This window comes from Oryctolagus cuniculus, chromosome 11 (assembly GCF_051225735.1).
Source record: "Oryctolagus cuniculus isolate XC-2025 breed Fujian yellow rabbit chromosome 11, ASM5122573v1, whole genome shotgun sequence".
Taxonomy (NCBI): domain Eukaryota; kingdom Metazoa; phylum Chordata; class Mammalia; order Lagomorpha; family Leporidae; genus Oryctolagus; species Oryctolagus cuniculus.
The window spans coordinates 88111239-88139069 of NC_142877.1; the positions used below are offsets into that span (position 1 = coordinate 88111239).

A 27831-nucleotide genomic window follows, 5' to 3' on the forward strand; every position below is an offset into this window, starting at 1 on the left:
AGCAGTCCTCAGAATAGGAAGACAAAGAAGGAATTGGGAGCCTGGGACAAGGAGCTGTGCCTGCAGGGATATAATCCCAAGTAGAACCTTTTGAAATAAACTGGATCTTTCTTTGTCCGCTGATAGCTCCTTAGAACATTTGCCCTGTGGCCTGGGCCAAGTGGACAGGTTCAAATCCGGGAGGGTTGGGATGGAAGAATGAGAGAAAGAGGCAGGTTTGAAAAGCCTGCTGAGGCGGTAGGGTCTGCACTGGATCTTGGGAGGGTAGCTGAAAGAGTTTATCAAAGTGCTATGGTTGATTTCCAAGAAGGTTATCCACAAAACATCAAGCAGAAAAAAAGCCCATTTACATCTCAGAGAATTTGAGATAGTCTCTAGTTTGATTTCTTCTGCCTTCTTATGTCTTCCAGCACTTAGTTACTATTACTTTAATTACGATTATTTTCAATTTGGTATTATGCGCCAATGTGTGTTATTGCCATAAACTCCATCTCAACCTCTCAATATCCATTTAATGCAGCTTTTGGCAACTGAAGAGCCAGCTTCTTGCCAAAAAACTGCAGATTAAGCATTCGTTATGGGAGTTTGCCATTAGCTGTTCCCTCTGTTATGGGCACATGTGGTTACATGTCACAAAACACACGGGATTCCGTGCAATTCGGGAGGCTCCGGGCCATTGCGTCGGTGACACCTTGCACCCCATCCCTCCAACCTCTGCCATCAAAAGTGGGTTCCGGTAATGGAAACCGGTTTACTACGCTGTTGTTCTCGGCTTCCCTTTAGGATTCTCCATGAGTTGGACTTCTATTGGTAAACAAGTACTGTAGCGCTTGCATCATATGTCTTTCATTTAAAAGACACCGAATGTTTCTCAGAGAATTTAGGGCTGTTAAGACGCATATTTATAAACAAGCTTACAGGGCTCGACAGCGCATCTAAGTTTATTACTAGGACTTGTTTGTATCTTTCCTCAAGTCAACAATAGGCGCTGTTTTTTGCTATGAGGTTTCGAAAATCCTATGAAACGTCCATTTCTTTTATCCCACCCACCACCACCCCCAGCCGCATTTATTAGAGAAAATAAAACTTGCACGATAATACCTGAAAGAAAGCAGGTACAGAGAGGGGATAGGAGAATCGGAAATCACCGACCCACCAAGAGTGAGTGGCTGGGGCGACACTCATTGTTCCCACGAGAGCTTCTCAAGAACTCAAAGTGCCCAGGAAGCGCGCAGAGCTGCTACTCCTCAAGCGAGGTCCGGATGCCACAAGGGAAACCTCTGGAGTGCATTTCCTTGGCTTCCCCCGCCCTGCTGCGCCATCCCAGCCCGGCCTCGCTTTGCGGAGGATGCCTGGCGAGGAGTCCCCGCTCCCCCACGCACCCTAGCTCGCTCCAGGAGCGCAGTCTCCCAGTGCTTTTCTTAGACCTCGCCCCCCACCCCACCCCATTCTCCCACCATGGAGATTTAACGATGCGTGCACAGTGTTGGCTGTCCTGCTCCAGACGTAACAAGGATGCACCCGAAGCTATCTCAGGAATGGTGTCAGTCTGAGTGCGCGCTCAAGGCCACGCCGAGCGCGGCGCCGCAGGGACACCTCGCCTGTCCGTCCCTGCGAGTGGGCTGTGTGTTGGTGGGGAGGCGGGGTACGGCCTCGGGTGCACCCCGGGCCGCGCTCCTGAGTCTGCGGCTGCCCGCCCGTCCTCTCGGGTTCTACTTGGTCGGTTCTGGATGTTCAGGGTCAGCCCCACCTTTAGGACAGTGCCGAGAGGCAGGTCCAGGGTGCGCCGTGATGTTTTCCTCTGGGGCTGTGGCCTGGTTGGGCCTGGAAGTAGGTCTCACTAGCTAGGCACCCCTCAGCCAAGACTCCAGAGAGGGTGGAAATTTCCGGACCCACCCGATACCAGCGAAAGGTGGACTTGGCCTCGCCATCCTGAGAGTCGGGGCCGAGCGGCGTGCCGCTGCGTAATTGCCAGGCTGGCCTGAGGGAACTGCATGGGCGCCTCTCGGGCCTGTGGCGAGAAAGGCTGTGTCACCACCCAGGAGCAGAGGCCTTCCTGGTCCATAGCTTCTGCAAGTTTTTCACCAAATTGACCACCTTAGAGGGCCTAGTCCGAATGACTGCCTTTTCGTGCCCAAGGCACCGAACGCGTTTCCCCAGACGGCGGCAGCTCTCCTCGGAAGCTGGAATCCGGCCCAAAGCCACACAGAGAGGCTTTCAATCCTGCAGCGCTGTCCCGGCCGCCCTCCCACCCCCTTGGGCGGGAATGGAGGCCCCGGCCCTGCCGGTGCCTGCGACGCGGCCGAACCCTTGCGTCCAGATTCGCGGGCGCGCGCGTCTCTCGCTTCCGCACTTGCTTTGCAGAGTAACCGCATTGCGACTCTTTAAAAAGCAAAAAACATAAGACTTTAAAAATTACACTCAAAGTCTTCCTCCTCCCCATAGACCCCCATTGTGCCATCATCTTTCCTCTGGCCTAGATCAAGGGAAGCACTTGTCTCTACCGGCTTTTTAAAAATTATTTGAGTTTAAATGGAGAAATTGCGGAACAAGGGAAGGGGTGGCGAGGAGGGTGGGGAAATAGCTTGGTACTGGGATAGTCCAAGCTCTTCAGTGTCTCTACTTGGGCTTTCCTCTCGTCCCTATCACCACCACGTCCACACGCCGCCCACTCCAGACCAGAAGGGAAGGCCACGGCCTCACAGTGCGCCCAAGCCCGGGGGACACGCAGCTCCCGTGGGGTAGAAGCAGCAGAAGCGGCCCTTCTGGCACGCCCGTCCCAGTTAAGCGCTCCCAAAGCACCCGGCTCCTCGTGCTTCGGCTCAGCGTGGGTCTCCCACGTCAAGGACTTACGGACGAGCTAAAAGCCCTTTGGAGCACTTTTTCAAGTTCTCAGGATGCCTCTACATCTCGGGGAGTCAGTGGCTGGCGTGGGGGTGGGGTGGGGCTAGAGGTGGCCAGGAAGGGGGCCCAGGAGCACGCAGAGCGCGGGGAGTGGAGGGTTAACTGCTTAGCGATCTCACCGAGCTCTTCCGAAATGCCAGTCCACTGTCGCGGCTACAAGGATTCTGGGTGTCGGGGCCTCGTCCCTGCTGGCATTTGTCTGAAATGGAGCTGCCTGTCTTCTCTAACCTAGGCCCGGTACGCGCCCGGCCCGGGGTGAGTGGGGAGGGCTGGGGTTGGGGGCGGGTGGGGGCGGAGGGGGACCCGGGGTGGAGTTAGTCGCCTGCCTATTTTCATATTCATTAGAACTGGGAGGTTGCCCGGGGAGCCCAGCTGAGTTTCAAGATATAAAAGCAACTTCGGGTGCCCCCTCTGCAGCCGGGACGCATTAGAGGGCTCGGAGCGGGGCAGCTCCCGGCGCCGCAGCGCTCGCGTCCCTACCCTCCTCCCGGGCCCTCCCTCCTCCCGCCCACTCGCTCCCTCCCCCAGCGCCGGGCTGAGGCTCCGCGCCCCGGGAGCTCCGCCGCAGCCTCTGCAGGATTATGGAGTTTCTGAGCGAGAAGTTCGCCCTGAAGAGCCCGCCGAGTAAGAACAGCGACTTCTACATGGGCGCAGGAGGCGCGTTGGAGCACGTTATGGAGACGCTGGACAATGAGCCCTTTTACAGCAAAGCGTCGGCAGGCAAATGCGTGCAGGCCTTCGGGCCGCTGCCCAGAGCCGAGCATCACGTGCGTCTCGAGAGGACCTCGCCCTGTCAGGACAGCGGCGGTGAGTGGCCCCCCGGCGCCCCGCACGTCCCGAGTGCGGGCCCGCTCGTGACAGGCAGGGAGGGAGGAAGAAGAAAGGGCAGCGGGAGCCAGGGAGCAGCAGGGCGGGCGCAGAGAGCGGAGCGTGTCGCCCCCGGGCGAGCGGGGTGACCGCGCTCCGAGTCTCGTCCCGCGTGACGGCTGCTGTCGCTGTCGGGTCTGGTCGGCTGCGGGGTCCCGCGTTCCCTGCTTCCAGGACCCGGTTGTGGAGCGATAGGGCGCCAAGTGCAGCGTGTTTACGCCTGCGAGCCTCAGTGCGGCCGGGGCTGGGGGGCGCTGAAATCCATCAGGGTTCCTTAGAGGACGTCAGTGTCCTCCCCACAAGGAAAAAAACTTGAGCTCCTTTTTAGGTGAAAAACACTTTTTTTTTTTAATTTTCCAAGGCGAGGTGTTCTGTTTCCTCGTGAATCTGCAGATTGCAGGCTTGCTAGACTGTGAATAAGCCCGTGTGAATTTGTGATTTCTGCCTATGCGTGTGTGTGTGTGTGTGTGTGTTTGCAATCTAACACACGTTAAGTTTTTGTGCAACACCAAACGACTTTAAGTAGCTTCGCGCAGTCACCGACAGACTCACTGGCTCCCGGGTTCTGCATTGTCTCTTTCTGACTCCGTGTTAAAAGTCATCTCCGAAGCTTGTGGGTGGAATCTTCAACTCTAAGTACCCAAGTATCTCGAAGTCAAAATGTTATCAAAACAAACCATCTATCTTTTCTATCTTGAAACCCAATGCAAACCTATTATTTCAGATCGCGACAGCTGAAGCACATTTACAATGCCGAAAGGACTTTTTCCTTATCATTGTATATATTTCGCAGTTAAGCTGTAAGGAGCGGGTTGCTTTAAAATAACAAACGAATTAAGTGTGAAATATTTACAAGTCTCCCGCCCCTTATTTTAATGGAAGTTCAAAATCTGGCAAGACGCTAGCTTAGCAGGAATTCATTTTAAAAATATTTTTTACACAAGATTTTTTTCAAAAAAGCTCTTATTTGACTTCTGCCCTTCAGCTTTCAGGTTATTTTTGATTTGTAAGAGTAAACCAAAATTACAGACGAAAATGATAAAGAAAGTTGATCCCTTAATTTTTTTTTTCACTTATTAAGAAAGACTCGAATCGGTTTTTAAAATACAGTGAAGTGTTGACTTTCTGCCTGTATCTGTATTGTCGGTATTCTCGGTGTGGGCATCAAGTTCTTTTGACTGGGCAGGGTTTTTCTTTAGTGGTTCTGCCGCGTCCTGGGTCACAATGTGTCACAATGCTTTCCATTGTTGAGGATCCAGGATGAGAAGAGAAATAGGCGATTCTGCCACTGAACCAACTTTTAAACAGGTATCACACTGGTGGTGAATGGCCGCAGGGCAGCGTGGGCAGCCGCGCGCACGTCCCGGCCGAGAAGCCCCTCGCCTCTCTGCTCCCCTCCCCCAGCCCTAATTGCCGCAGTTCCCCCTTTAACTGAGACAAAACCGTATTGTTCATCCGTCACGGCCCCTCCGCGTACTGAGTTCTGCTTCCCATCTTCCTCAGAGGGAAAGTTCAATCATCTAGGCATCGGAATAGACTCCCCGTGTGTCACGATTAAAACGGTGACGAAATTGCGTTGTCGTGGGTTTGTTCCAAACAGACACCTAGGGAGAAGGTGTGAGTACCCGTTCTGGCCGAGTTGCCTTAACTTTTTTACATAAAGTCTCCTGTTTCATTATGTGCGTGTGTGTGTGTGTGTGTGTGTGTGTAATGCTGGGCGACACTTTTGTTTTATATCATACCACAAGCATGCAATCAAATCTGAAGGAAATTACTGAAATTTAAACACTCCTCAACAGATGCTTGCCTTGGTCGTGTTTTCCTAGGTGTTTGAATTCCTGTCCTTTGGTAGAGGGGAAAAATAAAGATTTCTGCCCTAAAATGTAGTTCATGTGTTAAACAGAAATAGGAAATATTTAAGACAGAGTTGCAAGATGAGGTTTTAATAACGAAGTCTATGGAAATCTTATTCTTTTATATATAGAAACTACTTCTTCCAGAGAGTGATATGAAATCACGTTTTTTCAATTTTATTGATTGCTTTTTGAAAACAATTTAAATGCAGACGTGAATATATAGTTGAAAGATTCAAAATGCAACAGAAATAATGCCACATTTAAATATTCAATCGATTTTCTGTGGAGGGGGAAGATAACTTTTGGATATTGTTATACGAATGTTATTTGAAATTGAAATATATTTTCTGAGCCACGTAAGTAGCTTAATTTTGTCTTCTGTGGATCAATGTATAACTTGCTTTATTCTGGTTCATTTTGTAAAAATAGTGGTCACTTGGGTTTTTCTTTTTAAGCCTAGAGTATCCGTTAATCTGACATTAATTTGGTTGTAAATTAAGTCCATAAACATTGCAGCAGCCCGGTAAAATACAACTATGGATTTTGGCAAATTATATGAGTTCCACGTACACATTTAAAAAATGATTTTAAAAACTGCCCCGCTATGAATTAATAATTGTGCATATTGTGATGATCAAATTAAAACTGGCACAATAAATCGGTACCAGACTGCTTTCCTGATGCACTAAATTGCCTCCACTGAATTCTTTCATCCAAATGTGTTTCCCAATCCTGAGGACTGTTGTTTTGTCCCCCTGGGTGCAGTGAACTACGGAATCACTAAGGTGGAAGGACAGCCGCTTCACACGGAACTGAACAGAGCTATGGACAACTGCAGCAGTCTCCGAATGTCTCCTGGGAAAGGGATGCCGGAAAAGGGAGAACTGGATGAACTCGGAGACAAATGTGACAGCAACGTGTCCAGCAGTAAGAAGCGGAGACATCGAACCACCTTCACCAGCCTGCAGCTGGAGGAGCTGGAGAAAGTCTTTCAGAAGACCCATTACCCGGATGTTTACGTCAGGGAGCAGCTGGCTCTGAGGACGGAGCTCACTGAGGCCAGAGTCCAGGTAGGAGCCAAGTGGAGGCCTTTGGGGTGGGCGGGGAAGGGAAATACCATTAGCATAATTGAATGATCACATCTTGCCCCAAAGGAACACGCTGATTCCAGAGCTGAAGACATGGAACAATGAAATATACGTGCATGTAGATCCAGTAAAATTCCTTTTTACTTGCTCAGGATTTGACAATTTGCAGAAAACATACAACAAAAGAATACTTGAGTTATTACATAAACATAGATGTTAACAATAATTAAAATAACAATATGGCAATAATTCTTAAAATTAATTTTTAAAGAGAAACAATCCCAGCTATTCATTTAGTGATCGATAGATTTTATTTTGTTTTTCTGTTTTATCAGCCATTGGGATATAAATCAGATACTTGTAAGTTATTTGTGTAAAAGCCTGTAAATCTATTCTCAGGGTTGGTGTTACAATAAAAGAAAAGATGAAATAATATTTAGAATCTCCCGATTGTTATGTATACCAGAAAATATCTTTATTAGCATAATTGTAGCTCCTTTACAATTTTATCACCCCTGTAATTGTCAATGGATGGAATTTTATTTTAATTTTTAATATCTAGAAAAATTATGTTGTTGCAGAGTCTATAGGAATACTGTCCTTAAGGTAATTTTTATATATATTCAAATTATATTTATACAATAAATTACATCATCAAATATATTAAAATTACCAAACTGGATTATTCAATATACTTTTTTAGTAATTTGAAAAAGAAAAATTGTATTTCGTCCATGTGTGATATTCTGAATCTATATTGTATTAATTCCCAGGTAATAAGTAATAATTTAAAATACAGCAGAAGTCCAGGAAAATGAAATTTTTCTTTGTATGTCTTTTCACCACTATACCTAGGAAAATATTTTCATAAACCACCAGGAAGAAGTCAGTATACAATAGTGAAAGATTTTGTTCCGAGTGGAGTAACAGTATTCCTTCTTAAGATTAAGCCATTGTAAGGCCCTTACATCATTAAAGACAACATCTGCTGAGGCAGGGATAACAAGCAGCAGATTTTTCTTGAGTGTGTAGAGGCAAGTACTTGTTTTATCTTAGTTCAGGAAGTAAATATATAGAAAGTTGATGCTAATGAAGAATATTAAATTGTCAAATATTAACACCAGTCCTGCATGTGTATTTTTTTGGTCTTGTGTCTGTATATTTAAATTCATTATACTCAACCATAGAAAACTATGTTTATATACTGAGTGATCAGCTGTTCACAATGCATGTTTTCCCTTTAAGGCTTGATTATTTTTTGTCTATGAACAAGTACAGAGAACCAGCCTTAACCAAATTGACTCAGGTTGTTCTCTTTCCTGCTTTTTTCCTGTAATTTTTTGCTGTAAAATTAGCACCCATTTTAAGAAGACTGTCAAGGTCACTTTCTCAACGTGGAGTCGGGGGGAGGGACCTCTTTACTAAATTCCCTTAGTATGTTCCTGGTGCTGGATATGGAGACAGCAAGAAAACATGTTTTTGTTTGTGGTGGTACTGTCTCAAGCCCTGGGCATAATGAATAATGAACAGCTGTGTACCGAGAAACCATACTAAACAGGTAGCTCTCTTTGCCTTGTTTTAATTGCTGCCAAGTCTTCAAAGTGCCATCTTAAATTTACAACATGTACTTAAATATTAAACTGAGTATTAATAGTAGCCAGAATTGTGAAGATAAAGATTTAGAAGATAAGAAGCGAATGAAAAAGAATGAAAATTTCCAGTAAATTTTAATGAAAAGCATTTAACAACTTGCATTTTGATAGTGTATTTCCAGCAACTTTCCTAAATATTTTGTATTTTTTTCATACTTCTGTAAAGAAGACTGGAGATTTCCCAGAGCTGTTCAGACAATGTCTACTCAAGAATAAAGAATACATGTTAGATATAATTTTCTGTACCTCCTTTTGATACATTAAAGTATTAAAATGAAGACTTTGGAGATACAGAAGAGTAGATTAATGAGTATTTAACCCTATGAGGGAGATAGTTCTTATGATACATATTTCTTTTAATATGGAACTAGAAAAATTGTGGATGGCAGCTTAACAACACAGAAGAGCCCACAGTAACTCACAGGCTATCTCGACACTTAGTTCTGTCTGCCTATTTCTTTTAATATTTATATTATGTGTTTTAATTTGGAGAAATTATTGTGAAAATATCTTTGCATTTTCCATTAGAGAGGATAAATAAGTGGCATGATTTAAGTTTTAAAACCATAGTTCAACTTCAAATGATTCCATTTTACCATTAGTCCTTAGTGTGCTCAAGATAATATGTAATCTTATTTTTGCCTGTTTCTAATTGACCATGATATTTCCACTGCTGCCATATGATAGAGTTGTAAGCTTTATGTTTAGATGTTTATAAGATTATCTAAGTATACATGCAACCCAGGGCAGTCTTCTCCTTGTAACATGTTTCAAAAATAATTTTTAATAGACTCAGGTTATGTTGGCTACATTTATAGCATAAATGTCAAACTAAAACTACAAATGTCTCCCAGACTTTCAGCATTCTCTTAGAGGAGCATTTTCCACGACAGTGCAGAGAACTAAGGAGTCTTATGTATTGAAATTCTTTTTATTTTCTATAGATGAGAGAAACAGAGGCTCAAATATATCAAATAAATTTGCTGAAACACCCCTGGATCTCTCTCGTAAATGATGTAGCCTCATGGACACATGGTTTTCCATATGGGGGTATCAAAGAAAGTACAATGTATGGAGACTTTTCTGACATCAATAGATTCCTTTATAAGTAATTTTGTTGACCTAGTTTACATTCTGGTTTGAAATCTTGTAATGTCCAATTTGCTTTATTTATCCAATATTTCTTAAGTAAAATTCCACTTTTTTAAAAAATTAGGTTTGGTTTCAAAATCGAAGAGCAAAGTGGAGAAAAAGGGAACGTTATGGCCAAATACAACAAGCTAAAAGCCATTTTGCTGCCACCTATGACATATCAGTTTTGCCAAGGACTGACAGCTACCCACAGGTATGGTAAACTACACAGAATGCTGATCAAGAAAAAGTAGACGTGGTTTATGTATTCTTTAGAAAGTTAACATAGGCATTATTATGTCTAACATAACGTTCCAGAGTGTAAATTTAGCCTCCGGGAGACATTTTTCTGGTTTGTTGAATTTTTATTTTACCAAGTTACTTATTTTGTTATTTTCTTTCAGAGTCATTCACTAAAAAAAAAAAAAAAAACTCAATTTTTTTGTTTTCATTTTGGGTTGTGTTATACATTGCAACAGATAAAACAGTATCATTTAGTGTCTTTTTACCCTACATTTTAATTATTCATACACCATTCCTTTATTGACATTTAAAAATAAATAAAGTGTTTCCTGGCATGCAATTTCTATGGCTACTGTTTTAAGAATTCTGCTAAAACCGGTGTCAAACGTGGCCTGTTAAACGCTCAGTTCTACTTACTAACATCTCTCTTTTCCTATATTGTCTTTTCAGATTTGAAGTTGCTCATTGTCTAAAGACAGATTAGTTCTTTATGACTTATGGGTTTTAAAATTAATCATACATGCAAAACACTTCCCTGCATAATGGGAGCTCTGTTTACCTCATTACGAAAGTGTTAAAAATTCTTTTCTTCTCATTTTCCCCTTTAAATAGAGTTATTCTTCATTTTCATACTTTGTAATGTATTCCATCTACAATACATTTGGGGTTAATTTTTTCTAATACTGAATAATGATATTTAGAGTGGTATTTGATATTGATAAGAAATCTGTGTACTTTAAGTAACAAGCCAGGCTTTATTTCATTCTCTTCTTTAATGACATGCATTGTATAGGACCGCTGTGAAAACACCTATGACACATATATGCTGGGGAAATACCTGGATAGTTCAGTAACTCAGTCGTCTCTCTCCTAATCTTAAGGATATCCATTTTCTTCAGCTATAAGCTCTTACCTCAGGGGTGTGAATTTGCTCTTCTAATGTTAACTTCTTTGTGTTCTTTTTAGCAACCTTTAAAAACTGATTTTGGGAGCTTTACTTCTGCAGAGAAATTCACCACCTTTATAAAGTTAATATTGTGTGTTAAAAAGAGCCTTAGAAATCACCTTGCTCTACTTCCTCACTTCAAAAGTTATGAAGAAAACAAGCCCGGCTGAGTTAGGAATGAGTCCATGAAAATCCAAGTGTCTCCTTAAAGGGTTGTGGGCCAAGCTGCAGCAAAGACTTTCCCAAGCAGTTTGCTAGAATAGCAATATGGGAACCTTTGGACTAAATGTCTCATACCTGTCATCAGAAGTATCTTCTTTCTCTTTCAAAGTTGAACTTAAAGCAATTACATTGCATTTTCTTCGATTTAAAAGCATGACTATACTTCTGGTTACTTATTATCGTAAGGCTAGTTCAATTTTATTCACCAAATATTTTTGAATACCTTAGTTGAGCCCGAACAAAATACTTATGGGTGCTTCTCTTCTATCCTACAAGCCCTGAGCCAACAGGGGCTGAAGAGTCTTCCTACTTGTTAACACTACTGTACCCCTTATTCTGTGTCCAGACAGTGTTCTAAGCAAGTTGCATTTAATAATTTATTTAATTCTAGCAACTGCCTTCTGCTGCAGGTGTTACTAATTTTTTTCTATTCCCCAGATGAGGAAACAGGCATGAAGAAGTGAGGCATTTGCTCATTTTCCTTAGCAGTGAAGCTTGAATATAATCAGAGGCAATTTGTTTGCCAAGTGCAAGGTCTTACGTCACTGGGAGAGACAATAGACTTTCTCTTCCTAGGAATATTTAAATAATCAAATCATTAATAAATTAATACCGCAGGAGTCCATGACTGGAGTTACATTACCGAAGTTTGTAAATAGTTCAGGGAAGCAGGAAAGATACTGACTACCAGTGAAATAACATTTAAAATAATTGGCATAGCATATAATTTAGATAATTTCAACTGATGACAGTGATAACTTTAGAAATAGTAAGATAGCATTTTAAACACAACACTAGTTTAGGACAGATCTTTTTAAAAATATTACTCTTTGAATCTTCATTCCCATCCTTTTACCCCTGATTCTATTTTTCACTTCTTTGTTCTTAGCTGTCGGATGCTTTATCTCTGGCTCCTCTTTTTTCTGCAATGTAGCATAAAGCATTCAGTTGGCCTGTCGCCAATTAAAATCTATACTTGTATGAGGGCTTGTGTGACTTAGTGTACACTGATTCTTCCTCTCTTCCTCTCTTTTTCCTAACATTATTTTAGCTGTTACATTATCAACCCTCAAAACTTCAAGTATCATCAGTTGAAGAAAGAAATAACTTAGTAACTAAAGCACAAAAAGAAATGGTACATCAAATTATATGTTTGACAGTTTTTTTCATTCCAACAAAGGATTAATTAAAAAGTTTCTCCTCAAAATTTTGGGTAGTTTGCCCTAATTCTCCTGGTGGCGTCTCCAAAACTTGTGTACATTGATTATACTATTACATAATCTAAATATGGGAATACAGGTAACATATATTGCATTTTGTCAGTGAAGTACATGGATAATAAAAAATTAATACTTTTAATATTTTCCTTATTGGTTGGTCATTTAATGTTTGATGGCCCAAAGTTCTGAAGTCCTGTGTATTCTCCCCATTACAGATACTGAAGTGAGGAGGGAAATGCCTGTATTAACTTAAAAATATGTAGTAGATCTTTTTCGTTTGTTTGGAAAAAAAATTGTGCCAAGATTGTGTCTCTCAAGCTTCAATCTAAAGGAACAAGTATTATCATGTGACTTCAAAATAGAAACTTAGAGTAGGAGAAATAGGCACTGAAATAGAATCCTGCAACTCAAGACAGCAAGACATTGCATTTGGTCACTGTTACTAATTACAGAAGAAAGTTATTAATTGCAGAGAAGTTGGAAACTAGAAAATGTTTGAGGCAGGACAGAAATAAAGAATTAACAATTTGGCAGGAAAGCAAAAATATATATAGAAACACATGAAAAACAGAGGTGGTTCAGAAATGCTCTCTTCCTGTCTGCTCAGTGTGGATAATCATTGCACCTAGCATGAAGGTATCTATATATACCATGTAATGTTTATTTATGAATAGTAATTAGTACTTTCTAAGTTGTCTTAAATACTTTGTTTCAACTGGTCTTCATTACACTATAGTAACCACAACCATAGCAGTAAAAATAATAACTAACAATTGGAAGTTTATTTAAAGCCAGGCATTGTACTTCCTCCTTATAAACCATTACTGCATTTAATTTAAGCCCAGGTTTTCTGAGGTCAGAATTCCTGGGCTATTTTAGGCAACATTGTCTCCTAAATTCATCACTGAATGAAATAGTTCAATTCTGACCATGAAACATTATATGATTTTGGGAAGCAAGTATGCATCCATTTAAAAAATTATGCAGTAATGATCTAAAATATTTTAAAAGTATAGATGCTCCTCAGACTCTTTAAAGATGTTTTGCTTGCTTCTCTTTGATAATAAAAAATGAGAAAATGAGAGGCATGATGGCCATAATAACCTACTTGATTTACTGAAAATAGTAAATAAACTGAAAATAGTAAAATAACAATAAAGTTCTTGGGGGCAGGTATTTTCACACCAGTTAAGATGCCCACATACCATATCAGCATGTCTTGTCTACTCTTCCAATCCAACTTCCTGTTCATGTGCACCTGGGAGGCAGCAGGTGATGACCATGGTCCTCAGGACCCTTCTGTCCATGTGGGACACCCGGATTGAGTTCTGGGTTCCTGGCTTCAATCTGACCCAGGCCAGGCTGTTGTGGGCATTCAATGAGTGAAAAAGCAGATGGAAGATCTCTCTCTCTGTCTCTATATCCTGTCCTTTCTAAATAAATAAATAAATCTTAAAGTCCTTTATTTTGGCCCATAATATCAGTTGCCATTTGGAAACATGATGACTTAGCTAAAGTATTTAGTATTTTTCAAGACATGAGAAGTTAAAAAAAAAACTTTCATTGCTTATATTGTGAATCTGTCCCCTCTGTCCTGAGTCCCCTTCTTGTTATCTAAGTCATATTTTTTTCTTAAACTCTGAATCCTCTTTGAGTTCAGTCACCTTCTTCCTGACTCTGCATTGGGCTGGAAGATGTGCCTCCCCATTTACAATGTAAAATATTTAAAAATATGCTCCACTTCTTAGTCACCTTTGTTTCGCCACAGTCCTATGCAGATTACATAAATATTGAATATATGTGAATAAAAGTACTTATTTGAGCATTTCTTCAATAATATGTTATAAAACAAAAGAATCTATTTTCATTAAAATAGCTAATTTCTGAATCTGTTATTAACTAACTCCATTGTCTTAAGCAATTAATTTTCCTCAATTCTTTCTCTAATAGATTAAAAAAAATTAGAGAATCCTTTCAGCTTAACTTATTTTCTCCCAAATTTGCTTGCATTTTATCAATAAATATGTGCCAGATACTGTTTCAGGGTGTGGGATATATGAGTGATACAGACAACACTGCCTGCTTTCAAGACAGATTGTAAACTACATATTCGTACTAAATTCTGCAGGTTTTTTTTTTTTTAATTTTTATTTTATTTGCAAGGTAGAGTGAAAGTGGGAGAGATGAGAGAGAGAGAGAGAGAGAGAGAGAAGGAAATCTTCCATCCCCTGTTCACTTTCCAAGTACCCACAACAGCTGGGATGAAATCCAGGTGCCAGGAATTGCATCTGAGTCTCCCACGTGGGTGACAGGAATCCAAGCACTTGGGCCATTAAGTGCTGCCTCTCAGGCACATTAGCAGGACCTGGATAAGAAGCACTAGGAGTAGCGAACTCCCATTAGAAATGTGGGCATCCCTCATGCTAGCTTAAGCCTCTGTGCACAGTGCCCACCTGTCTGCAAACACTTCTTGGTTTAAACTACATCAAACAATCTAAAGAATCTTAAATAATTTTGGTCTTGAATTTAAAATCAAGAATCTAGCAGCATTAGATATTAACTTGTTTCTCATTTCTATTTTAGCAGAACCAAAGCACTGTTAAAATAATTATTTTGAAGAATATTTTGTTTAGGTGCAATTATTTTCTGGAGGATTATAGCCAACCTTAATTCTTACAAAAAATGTTATTTTTATGTCCTTACATTTGGTTTGGATTACATGAGCTTTAACTTTATTATTTGCTAGCTTGGTAACTTTGGATATGCCCCAGGACTTTCTTCATGTTAAGACCCTTTATTTTTAAACTGGAGGTATTGTTGGTACTGATGTTGGTGCTCTTGGTGATGTAGATGATGAGGTTTCTTTCTGTCATTGAGAGAATTAAATTGATTTATGAATAAAAAAGCTTTATGTTTATCGTCTATGAAGCTGAATCCTGGGATGTGCAGAGAGATAGGAGTTAGAGTATTAACTCTGGGCTTTCAATTCAGAGTCATGGTTCCAAATCTGGCTCTGCCACTTAACAGCTTTTAGAACTTAGGCGAGTAAATTAACCTGAGAATATTGCTCCTCATTTATAAAATGGAGATAAAAGTTTCTCTACTTGTGAATGTTGTGCAAAATACTTAGGGCATTGCTTTGTACATAATGAGTTTTTAATAAATGGTAGGAATTTTATTATATCCATTATTCATATTAATTTGGTCCTAAAGTGCTTACCTCTCTAAGTAGCTCTTAAATTGTAGCATTAAAACTAATCTAAACTTTTTTAAATTTATTATTTAGGAATCTAATGAAAGATCAAATTTATTTAAAAATACTACGCTCTTTGAATTACAAAAACCGAACATGGTAGCTTTAGAAGATGGAATATATTTTGATTCACTAGTCTGTTTTCTCATGAAGAATGAATTTCTACCAAAAGTTTCAGAAAAAATTTTGAAGTTGTCCCCCTCCTAAGTTTTAAGTGAGATTTTACTTACTGACTATGTATAGAATCAACACTAAATCTAACCTTAGGAAAAATTGAAAGGGGCCCACACGGTGTCCTGTTTTGTATTCTTTTATTGATGTCATTATAAATATATGCTACTTGCAGTTTAAACGTAGCAAGAAGTGGAATTCAATTTATAGTACTTTGTAGTCATTGTGATCATTTAAACACAGACCAAAACTAAATAACAATTATAATTTAACAAATTCCATTTCAAATATTGCAATTATGAGTTTTTCAAAATGAAACTCTAAAGACCCCATAAAAATAATGGTTGTAAAGACATTGATCATCCTGTCTTCTACCAGCAGTGTCTTTGCTAATCTTAGCTTTCATTGAGCTAAATACGGAATATGGAACTCATTGCCCAGTTTCTATGGCCTAACAACTAAAGTCATCTAAAGCAGTTTTTAACTTTGGGGAAAGTAGCACAATTTTATCACTGTTATTGCAGTATTTTCTCAAATATCAAAGTAAATAAGTAAAACACAATCTTCTAAAAATGTTAATAATAAAACTATGCTTGATATATTGTTTAATGAATGTTTTGTCACTTATGAAATAACTGATGAGATAATCTTATAATCATACAGTGAAACAATTATTTTATGTTGGATGGTTGGAGGATGAAAATGTTACCATCATTAGGTCACCAAATCGTATTGATATCATACAATTTGCCCCTGATTATAAATTAAAGTTGTAGAAGAAATTAAGATAATCTACATTAATCAAGCTAATATAATTTTTACAATGAGTAAAGCTGCTGCCTTAATTAAATGTATAATAGGGAGTTCATATATGGGTAAACAGTATTTTATATGTAAGTATGAACAATTAAAAATTAACTATGTGTAGTATGAGACATCTGTATTCACTTGATGAAGGCTTGGGTAGATACATATAATGAGTAAATTTTATTATTCATTTTTATTTTGTTAAAATATTTAATTTTTTATTTAATTAAAAATTCATTTTGTTAAAATACAAAATAAATAATAAAATAAATAAGTAATAGCATAAATAATATCTCCACAAAGAAGTGAATGGCATTCATGTTTTAAAGTACATGAATTGTTAGATTCACTTTTTGTAAAAAGCAGTTTCTGATTTAATTTGATAAAATGACCATACACAGTAACTTAGTTTCTTTTGCTTTTTTTCTTAAAAAAAAGCACTGACTTTAATTGAATTCATGATAAAATTTTATATTTTAAGAGGAAAGCCAAACAAAAAGTGAATGAATTTCCAAAATAAATAAGAAAAATGTAAAAATAAATTATTACAGTGTCAATGTTAGCTTATCCATCTAAAAGGTATTTCCTATGAGAATAGAGGTGAACGAGGTGAGAAACGAAGCCATCAAAGCCACGAAAATCTATGAGTACAGAACCGTGGGTTAAAATCTGCAGTCTACATGTTTATTGTTGGTGTGAACCTTATGATAGATTTGAATGCAAAATTTTATGCATTCCATAGTAATCAAGCCTCAAGTTCCCATGAATTTTCTTTATTAATCTAAAACATGGGTATTAAGTCGATAAAATTTTGCACTAATTTACAGTTGATTTTAGAATCACAAAAACACAGTTTTAACTTTGAAGATAATACAAATAGAGGATGAGTAAAATTGATTGCTTTACTAAGGGTTTTAAGTATAAGTCCAAAGGTCATACATTACCCCAGGTGGAAGTCTGTAAAATTAAGAATCTTCTGTGCAAATTAAGGTATTTGCATATTTGATTTATATTGTAGATAATATATGCAAAAGGAAAACAATTTACAAATTCATACTTCTATCTTTGCTTCTTATAGTTGTCAATTTGTTTTAATAGAGTAATTATGTCATTAAAAATGAATCAAATTCTAATGAGTCAGCAATAGGTATTATATGTGTATTCAAACACTTGCAAAATAGTTTAACAAATATTTAGAATATACTTCATATGATTATTGCTTGATGATGATAAAGTAGCAAAAGCTAGATGCTGTAACTGTATTCTCTTCTTAAATAAGTTGATTTGAAAAGTTTGATTTTAAAGCATATTTGATGAAATTTATAATTTATCTTTTTAATGTGCACAATTACCCTACACTTTCAGAATAAGTCGAACATTAACATAAAAGAATTACTTCAATAATCTCATGTTTTTATTTAGAGTATCTTTCAAATATTATTTTAATACTAAATTTCATGTAATATCATTCTAAAAATCACCAAGCACTAATAAAATCCAAAATTTAACAAAAATCTCCAAGCACAAAAATCTCCAAGCACTATCTCTTATAAAACTTAATGTTTTTAAAATCTGCAGTTACAGGAGAGATACAGTTTTATTTTTTAGGTTAAGAAGTTCTATTTTAGAGTAATAATCTCATGACTGTTACATCTAGTAATGAACTGTTTTTAATGTAAAACGCACTATTATTTATTCCAGATCCTTGTATACATTTTTAAGATGGAATTTTGTTAAAAAAATCAAAGTGGTACTCAGTATGAAATGTATGGTCTTTTCTGATGAATAAATTATTTTCTAATCATTCAGTTTTATAATACTGTATTCAGAAATATACTTTTGAAATTTCTGAAGTACAAAATGATTCCAAAAATTCTCAAAATTTTATATATTATCTTAAGATTATTTTGATGAAAATTAGACATAATAAGTAGGTCCTTATGACAGTACCCTCACTTTTTATTTTTTTACTTTAGTATTTAATTAGTTTTTGGCACAGTCAATGTGATTTGTATATACAAACTCTAGTGATATTCCATTCTTCCCTCTATGTCCTCTCCACCCTCCTTTCTTCACTTTTATCTCAAGTAGTTCCTCAAAGATCAGATTGAACTCTTCACTACTTGATTTGAGATTTTTTTTTTGGTCCAGGTTAGTGTGTGTTGGTCACTGGTAGTACATTCACTAATTAAAAGTATACTTAGACTCTTTCTCCATGTTAGCAAATTATTGGTGTAGTAACTGGAAAAGTTAATGGATCTCTGAAGTTAGCCAACAGCTAAAAAATACCTGCATGTTACTAAGCATGTGATTCTGACAAATATTCTGCCACCCTAAGTATTTAAAGGAAGAACATACTAGTAAAGTATGTAATAGTCTCTTAAAATAGTAAACAGCTTTTGTAGAGAGTGATGTTTTCATTTTTAAGAGATCGTATAAATTTTGTAGAAATGGATGTTTTCATATTTAAGAGGTCATATAAAAACGGGTAAATTAAATTATGTAGTGATAATGTGCTAATACATATGTATAGTAAGTATGGAATAAAACACAGAGTAGTCAATAAATGTAAGCTTTCTGTCAACAAGGAAAAACCAAAATCGACTTTTATGTGTCCATGTAGACGAGGATTGCTGCAGTAACTTCATCACAAGCACTGCTTTGTGACTCCCCCGTGTGCCTTTTAAAGCGACCTCGCAGAGCAATGTGTAAGCGTGTGATATGAAGGCAGTGTGTGGAGAAGTAGGTTAAATAAACTTGTTTTAGTAAAAAAAAAAAATGTTATGTAATGGAGTTAGTTGCTTTGGAGGTGCTTTAAAATTGAGAGAAGAAATTGAGAGAAGACTATCACTTATGGATTTTTTTGTATTATTCAGTGTTTCTGTTAAATTTAATGGGGAGTGTATTCTAAATAACAGTGACGTCTTCTAAATAAAATGCTATCATAAAACTGGACGTTTTTGTTTTTACATGAAGCTATGTTACAACTACGACAAAGACTAACAAACTCATGTTTCTTTTACAACCTTTTAAAAAAAGCTAAAAATTACTGCAGTAAAATAAATATGAATATATACTACATTTAGTATACTAAAATCCTTGGAGTTTTGATCACAAAGAATTTATTTAGATCATTTCTAATCTAGATGCTCTATATTTAATCCATGATGTTTCATATTACTTTAATTCATTACACATATATATCCATAGTGATAGAGAATTTTTATTAAACTTGTAAAATGGGTCAGTCCAAATTTCATATATATTTACCACTTTCCTTCTTTCTGCTTTTAATCTCTTAGGAGAAAAATTAATGTTAAATGAATTAGATTTCAGTTTAGAAAGGACCAGGAAAAAAATAACTCTCTTCCAAAATTCCAAAGTCATGGGATAATTAAGTGTTAACTTTCTATTATTGGGAAAGCATTAAGGGTGAATTTTCAAAGCGGAGTGTAGTAAGTCAGATGAACTTCCATTCAGGCTATTAGGAGGCATTTGGCTAAGTTCCCTGGACAAAGCTTTGAACACACTCTTAGAAATTAAAAAAAATTTTTTTTCAAAGTACATTAAAACATTGAATGCTTTTAGGTTCGCCAATCCTTTTAAATGAAACACAGAAAAAAAAATGTAAAGGCAAGCCATCTTTATTTTTTCTTAATTTTTAAGAAAGTTACAGAAAGAAAGATGTTTGCATGTTGTTTCTGTCTGCAGTATCTTGAATATTGTGAAGATTTAGATGTCTAAAATCACCTTCAAAATTGTTTAGAACTGGGTATTGCTGTTGTGTCTATGAAACAGTAAAAAAATGATAGTTTTATTTCCAGAAAATGAATTATTTCATTCCAAAATTCAACAACAATTGTGATATTCCTTTTAATGTGTGAAAGAGTGGGATTTTGATGGGCTTCCCTGTTGACACATAGGCAAATGTTCAGTTTTAGATAATGCGACTTGTAGATTTTAGCACATAACTTAACTAATATCACCTGTATATAAATAGAATTGGTGAATGGATGATCAGTAGAATGAGCACACATGACAATAGATTTAGTCATTGTAAGTCCAGCCTTCCTATATTAACAGAAATATGTCACCTAGAACAAAGATGATGCCTGCCCAATTCTCCCTGCAGTGTTCAGATGGTACCTAGTCTATTATATGTTGTTGTAGCTGCTATATATTGATAAGGGTATGACAGTCTCAATCACACGCAAAGGAACATAACCAGAATGACACAGTCTGGAAACCCCATTATATGAGGCATGGTTTATAGTACTAGAGATCTTACCTGGAGAAAAGAGATACCTGATGACATTTTGAGATTTGCATACCCAAGAGGGTTGATACTTACGCTACGTCAATTTCAGGAACATAAAAAGAAGCCACAGTTAGAGGAAGTTTAGGAACTCACTTTACAGATCTTTCCAAAAGAAAGGAATTTTTTTTTTAAACAGTTGAGCTTCTTATCAGAGAAAATGAACAAAATTGAAGGTATCCAAAGAATTTTTGCTTTTGGAAAGAAGCTTCATAATTCCAGTTGATTTTCAAAGTTTTCAAAGTTATTGTTACCATTGCTTTAATACAAATCCCCTGAGCCACAATCCATGCTTAGTGAAGCAGTGTCTAAGGAGATGTATCTGTTGTGGAGAAAAGGTTTTTGTTTGTTTTTAAGATTTATTTTTCACTTATTTGAAAAGCAGAAGGAAATACATATATTATATATGATATATAATATATATATACATATATATGAGAGACAGGGATATATATATGAGATATAGAAATATAGATAAATAGATAATTTATGTATATATATAATTGTAAAAGAGAGAGAGAGGGAGAGAAGGAGAGAGAATCTTCCATCTGTTGGTTCACTTCCCAAATTATAGCAATGACCAGGGCTGTACCAGGCCAAAGTCAAGAGCCAGGAGCTTCTTCTGGGTCTCCCATGTGGATGCAGGGGCACAAGCACTTAGGCCATTTTCTGCTGCTTTCCAAGGCACATTACCAGGGAGCTGGATCAGAAGTTGAGCAGCTATGGTCTCTAACTGGGATGATGGCATTGCAGCTGGTGGCTTAACTTGGTGCACCACAATGCTATCACCAAGAGGAAAGGTTTTAATAGAGAAAATAAAAGCTGCTGTAAAGATAGGTGACAAGAACAAAGAATGTAATTTTCACAGTTCCTGTTAAGATTACAGAGTATGGTGATACTAGAGTTCATATTATGAAGCATAATTACATAAGTTGTCTATAACATTTTTATTACACTAGCAAGGTGATTGAATCCAAATTTAAGTATTCTTAGAGATTTTTTAAATCTTATTAATCATATTGTTAGGCCTCAATATTAGGAAACAGTTATGGTCAATCATCATGGGTTTTATTTTGTACACTAGAATCTATGATATCCCCCAAAGCTGGGATTATGAATAAATAAACAAGCAATTTCAACTCATAAAACTAGTTATATATTACAGCATTTCTTAAGGTTTTCTGAATTCAAATTTGACTTCAGTCGTTGAATTTACACAACCTTGGGCGAGGTTCATAGCTTTCTGTTCTGTAGTTTTACCTTCTACAAAGCGGGGACAGTTAAAACAAACTTCTTTTGGAATTTTGAAACCACTAGAAGTGTTCACAAGCTATTCCTGACTCATGGGGATTAACTGACAACTGTAAGTTGTCATGTGTATGATCTTGATCATTGTCATCATTAAATGCTTAGACGTCCAGAAGGAACGCTCCAGAGGAAGTAAAATCCCAGTTCACGGAGGATATTATTGTTTATGACTTGCATGGAAACTTTCGATATGGAAACCAACTGGGTTCCTGAAAGTCAAATAAAGACGTATCAAAAATTTAAAGTTGAAAGACAGCCTGGGGTTGGAGTAGAAACAAGAAGTAGAAATAATGTAGGATGTAGCAGTATTCCTAGCTTTGGGAATAAATGGCAGAGGTTTCTTCTCAAACTCAAGTAAAATATTGCTATAGTAATTTCCTTTCTCATCGCTTCTGTTCAGAAAACGTGTCCATATGTTGGAGTCTGTTTTAGTGAGGCATTTAACATATTTAATCATGCCTATGTAAGTTTTAATGAAAGTAAAATGATTTACCTAAGTCATAGAATCTACAGATTCTTTTTTTCAATCTTTAGATAGAGTAATGGTAATATCTTTGGGGAGAAAATATTTTCTTAATGTACATTCATAGATTGGTTTCCTTACTTTCACTTTTTTTACCTAATTGGTAAATATATTTGTGTGTATTTGGAATACAAACGAGTTGTTTTAATAACAAATGCTTAGCAACACTATGTATAAATTAAGAAATCCCTTAACAGATAAAAATACATAATGATTTTCCATCACTATCTTGCCTTTCATTCCTTTTCAGAAATCAGCAAGCAAGTTTACTTTCATTTCTGAAAGCTCTTTTGTCAGACATGTGACTGTGGTTTTTGCAGTGTAGCACAATGTTTGATTGAATGTCTGAGGAAAATCACCCAGATTAAGTTAGAAGGACTAGTTTGACAGAGTAATGACATTTACAGCCCTCTTGTTGGTTTGAAATATATAACTCAGCAGTCACTGGTACAAAACATTATTTTTTGGCTAAGTGGAATACATATAGCAGAGTGAGCCAAAAGTAAAACAATGTAGCCTATGATGATTTGAGGAGTAATAAAATATGCAAATTATTACATATCCAAATATGTCTAGATCCATGTGTTTCTACATTTAGATATCTAGATCCCCCCCCACACACAAGATCTTCAAAAGATTCATGGAAAATGTGTACTGTGTAAAAACTACATAAATTTCAAAATTTATAAACTTTTAATCATGTCTTTCCACGAACCTGAAATCCTCCCATATGTTGTATACAATATATATATACATATATATAAAAGATTGAAAACACTTACAAATATATAAGGGACCATTTTGAAAATAACACAGAAATAAGTGCACCTAAGAGTTGAAATCAGTTGTTTGGGGTTTCTCTTATGTTTTAAAAGTAGTTAAGCAGTTTTTTCCAGAGCAACAGAGTAACTTCTCTTTCAGTAAGATTGAGGAGATTTATTAACATATTTTCTGTTATTAATTAAAAATAATTATCATAGAAAGTACAATTCAAGCTTTAGTATTGTAAAAGTATGCCCGAGGTTGTATATAGAAGCTGAGAATGTTTATGTAAAAATTAGTATGAATATATAATATAGAAGTCATTGATAATTCCATTCATGAGTTTACAAAGATAAGAAAGCCGAATATGATGAACATGGATATTGCTGTTATGGTCTGATTCAAATGTATGGTGGTAATATTGTTGCAAAAAGCATACATTTCCGTATCATCTTCAGAGCTGTCTCCTCCTGCATTGCTGTACCGTGCAACATTGGCCTTTCCATTTTTTCCTCAGCTCCAACTGCTTGTCACATTTTTCTCTGTGCTTCCCAGGAATGCATGTGATTATGTTTGTGTGTATTTAAATAGCTTGTCCATTATGATTGAAATTCTTCCTACTTAAAATTCATAATAAATAAATTATAGTGTTTCTTTTACACCTTAGTAACTTCGGAAAAATCTGTGTGTTGTTAATATTACAGTGAATTGTTTTCTTTAGATATTTAATAATAGGAAGTTGAATTTCTTGGGCACAAATGATAAAAAGTTTTCAATGTTATATAAGATGTTATATTGTACTTTAGTTATTCTCAAGAGATAATCTCCCCAATATTGGCATTTTTTTTCAGCTGTTCTTACATTATTTGATACCTGTATATATTTTATAATTCTAAATTTGTTATACTGGTCACATATCTCTTTCAAGTTCACTATATCACATGTAAATCATAGAAAAATGTTTAAAATGTGTATGTATTTCTTAGATTCTCAGAGCTGTTTATTCAAAGCTGTAGAACAATAAAAAGTAATGAGAAGACAAACATTTTCCACAGTGAGTTTGGTCAAAAACATCTTTATAGAGAAAACAACCTAATGCCAGCCATGGTTTCCAACAAAAACTGCCATACCAAGTCCAGCTTCAGAACTTTTAAAAAAATGCAATTGTGTCATTTTGTTGTAGAAGCATGAAAGCTATCTTTAAACTTAAAACCGTATTTTCAACTACTTTTCTAAGCACATGAATCTAAGTCATGAATCATGACTAAATCTTCCAGATTCATTTAAAAACCATGACTATAAAAGAATGATCAGGAGATTGACTTGTTTTGAGACTATTTCATGTGGTCAAATATGTGGGTTTTTGGTGATCTATTACAGAATAACAAAATATATGAATTTCTCAAATAATTTTTTAAGATTTATTTTATTTATTTGAAAGACAGAGTTACAGAGAGAGGTAGAGTCAGAGAGAGAGAAGCGATCTTCCACCCGCTGGTTCACTCCCCAGATGGCCGCAACTGCCAGAGCTAAGGTGATCTGAAGCCAGGAACCAGGAACCAGGAGCTTCTCTCAAGGGTGTCCCATATGGATCGAAAGTGGAGCAGCTGGGACTTGAATTGGCACCCCTATGGGATGCCGGTGGTGCAAGCCAGGGCTTTAACTCGCTGCATAGCGCTGGCCCCCAATTTTTTTTTTAAGATATTTTTTCAACTACTGTTAATATAATTCTAGGCCATCCAACAGGGGCAAATAGTGAATAGTTAACCAAATGTAGTAAATGCAATTTAACAAAAGTAGGTGAACAAAAATGAGAAGGTGTAAATGTAATATTTGTTGTTTTATATATTTCAGATTCAGAACAATTTGTGGGCAGGAAATGCAAGTGGTGGTTCTGTGGTGACATCATGCATGTTGCCACGTGACACTTCCTCCTGTATGACACCTTATTCTCACTCGCCTCGGACAGATTCCAGTTACACAGGCTTTTCAAACCACCAGAATCAGTTCAGCCACGTGCCCCTCAACAACTTTTTCACTGACTCTCTTCTTACGGGGGCTACCAATGGACATGCATTTGAGACAAAGCCAGAGTTTGAAAGAAGGTCTTCCAGTATCGCAGTTCTTCGAATGAAAGCCAAGGAGCACACTGCCAATATTTCATGGGCCATGTAACATACAGTACTCTTTTATTTTTCTTTTAATAGCAAAGTAAAACATTCTTATTTCTCGTATTTAAAGGATACCACAATAAGCTGCTGTGTGTGGAATTGCTAAAGGTCAAGATATACAGTGAGACCAGCTTAAATGAATAGTTGTTATTATTTAACATTAAAATCTAAGAATGAACCTCTGAAAAGGCTAAATAGGTTTACCATGCACCAGTCTCCACAAACTCTGTTTTAGTAGTATGATTTTTTTTCTATTGTACAAGTCAATGAAATATGATCATGCAACTTCTTAAAAGAATAAATGTATTAAACAAATTCCTCTGTTATAGATTGATTTATGGTAGTTCTGTATAACAAGAAATCCCTTGTAAAATAATACCTGATAAAGGAGGAAATGCACTGGGAAAAAATGTCAAGATACCAAAGCTGTCAGGTAAATATTGAACCAGGGTGTTTTGGGGAGTTAACTGCCATTTCTCTCTCTCTGGCTCCAAGAAGCAATGGGCATATCCCCTGTTGCTGAGAATTTATCTTCAGGCCTCAAAGATTTTTTTTTTTTTTAACCTCTAGATGTTTTAGTGAATTTCCAGTCTGTGAAGAAAGAACTCTTCTAAAATAACCTGCTTTGGCATAAAATATTTGGGCATAGTTTCCTGAAACCATGTGGCTAAAGGTGATAACTGAAATATTCCGGCATGATTTAAAAGATCATCATGAAAACAGTTTTTATAAATGCTGTCTTTTTAATGAAAAGGCCTGTGTGGACTCAATGACTTAATTGTCACAAACAAGAAAAAAAATACAAAGTGCCCTGTTACTTTTAACCAAAATAGCGTCAATTAAACTGTACACACAAACATCTAGTAACTGTACTAAAAGAAGCATTTTTCAGTTCAAGGAGCAGTGAATGGGGATTCCTATTTATTTCATGGGTATGCGCATGCTCACAAGCATTTGTGTTTGTTTCTTGACACATCATGCCTTAAGCAGTTGTTGCTTCTGTGGTTTTGCATAAAGAATTAAGATGTCAGAAAGCTCTCTCAAACTTCTGGTGGAAGAGAAGAAAAATACATTGCATCTGGAAAATTGCTAACCCCTGTGATTTACTTCTCCTCCCTTTCCCCTGTCACATTCCAAGCTTTTTCAGATGAGTGAAATGTCAACCTCCTTGAAAGACTCTTAAGTTCATAAAGGCAAAGTAAATTAATTGAAATGAAGATGACTTCCATGGCTCGGATCAGAGCAGGATTTGCTCTTTGTAGTCTCTTATTATATTCTTGTGGTTCGTGTAGACTTTAAGGATATGCTTGCAAACCCTAATGGCAAAAGGACAACAATAAATGAATATTTAAAATTAAATTTCAGGAAAAGTACTACATCCAGTTAAATGTCTTTTCTTAGTGGGAATATATTTATAGCAATTAGACATCTTTTGTAATAAAATTTTAAGTCAAGCAGATGATGAAGCTGAGTGATGTCCTAAACAAACATTCCCTGACTTCGTAATAACTTTGTTCTTTATTGCTTGTGTGTTCTCTCTTTTTAGCTTTGTTCCCAAGAAAAACTTGTTCAAATGTAGCCCTGAGAATTATGCTTGCGTGCAGGAGGAGCTTTTGTGAGAGGATTGTTTAGGCAGCTGTTAAACATCCTTCATGTTTGAGAAGAGAATGGCTGATTTTTAATATACTCATATATGTGGTTAATAGGAATTTGTGAACTAAAACTTAGTACTAAAATGTATGATTTTATTTTTAATAATTTCATAAATTAATAGTGCTCATTTTCATTTTCTTCTGCCTTCTTAATTTAAATTTTAGTGCTCCTGGGCTCATGTCTTGATCTTTCAACTAAGATACAAAACTTCTAAAGTTTGAATTTCACTTGATTCCTTGGTTTTCCCATTCTTTCTCCTCATTAAATTTAAAGGTTAGTTGGAGCTTCTGAAATTCAGTTTTCTTCAAGCCAAACAGTATTTTTCTAATTGAATATTTATATCTGCAATTCTCTGTAAAAGTATAATTCAATTAGCACATTTTTTAACGCTTCCAGTGTGTGAAGTGCTATTTGGGATAATAAAATAAATACTGGAACTATGGTTCTTGTCCTTTGTGAGTTTACGTCTTCCTGGATGACATATGCCTTACGTTCGTACTCTCAACTCTGCCTGATGTAGTGGCAATAAGAATTGCATGATGTTTTTGGTATTAACATTCAAAATTCTTTTTGTTGGCCAAATTTTTATGATATATGCAAGTTGCCAAAGTATAAGGAAATGTAATAGGATGAGAATAAAGCTAAGACGAAGAGTATATAGAGTATACTTCCTGATCTCTTTCTGAACTTAGGTTGAACAGTTTTATGTACTAGAATTCTGATGAATCACAAAACTGTT

General features: G+C 36.9%; 1 protein-coding gene across 1 annotated transcript; it reads left to right on the forward strand.

Moving 5' to 3' along the window:
- The first annotated feature begins 3324 nt into the window (after nucleotides 1–3324).
- Nucleotides 3325–27523, forward strand: ALX1 (ALX homeobox 1). Its single transcript, XM_002711374.6, has 4 exons — nucleotides 3325–3711; nucleotides 6393–6697; nucleotides 9584–9712; nucleotides 25123–27523. The coding sequence occupies exons 1-4, from the start codon at nucleotides 3486–3488 to the stop codon at nucleotides 25441–25443; spliced, it is 981 nt and encodes a 326-aa protein (XP_002711420.1). The 5' UTR covers nucleotides 3325–3485; the 3' UTR covers nucleotides 25444–27523.
- The last annotated feature ends 308 nt before the right edge of the window (nucleotides 27524–27831 follow it).

Bases quoted from the DNA above. Each gene is read 5' to 3' on its own strand.
- ALX1 (XM_002711374.6), top strand. From the start codon at position 3,486: ATGGAGTTTCTGAGCGAGAAGTTCGCCCTGAAGAGCCCGCCGAGTAAG. The intron at 3,712-6,392 runs GTGAGTGGCCCC...CCCTGGGTGCAG, and splicing joins GCCCTGTCAGGACAGCGGCG to TGAACTACGGAATCACTAAG. The intron at 6,698-9,583 runs GTAGGAGCCAAG...TTAAAAAATTAG, and splicing joins TCACTGAGGCCAGAGTCCAG to GTTTGGTTTCAAAATCGAAG.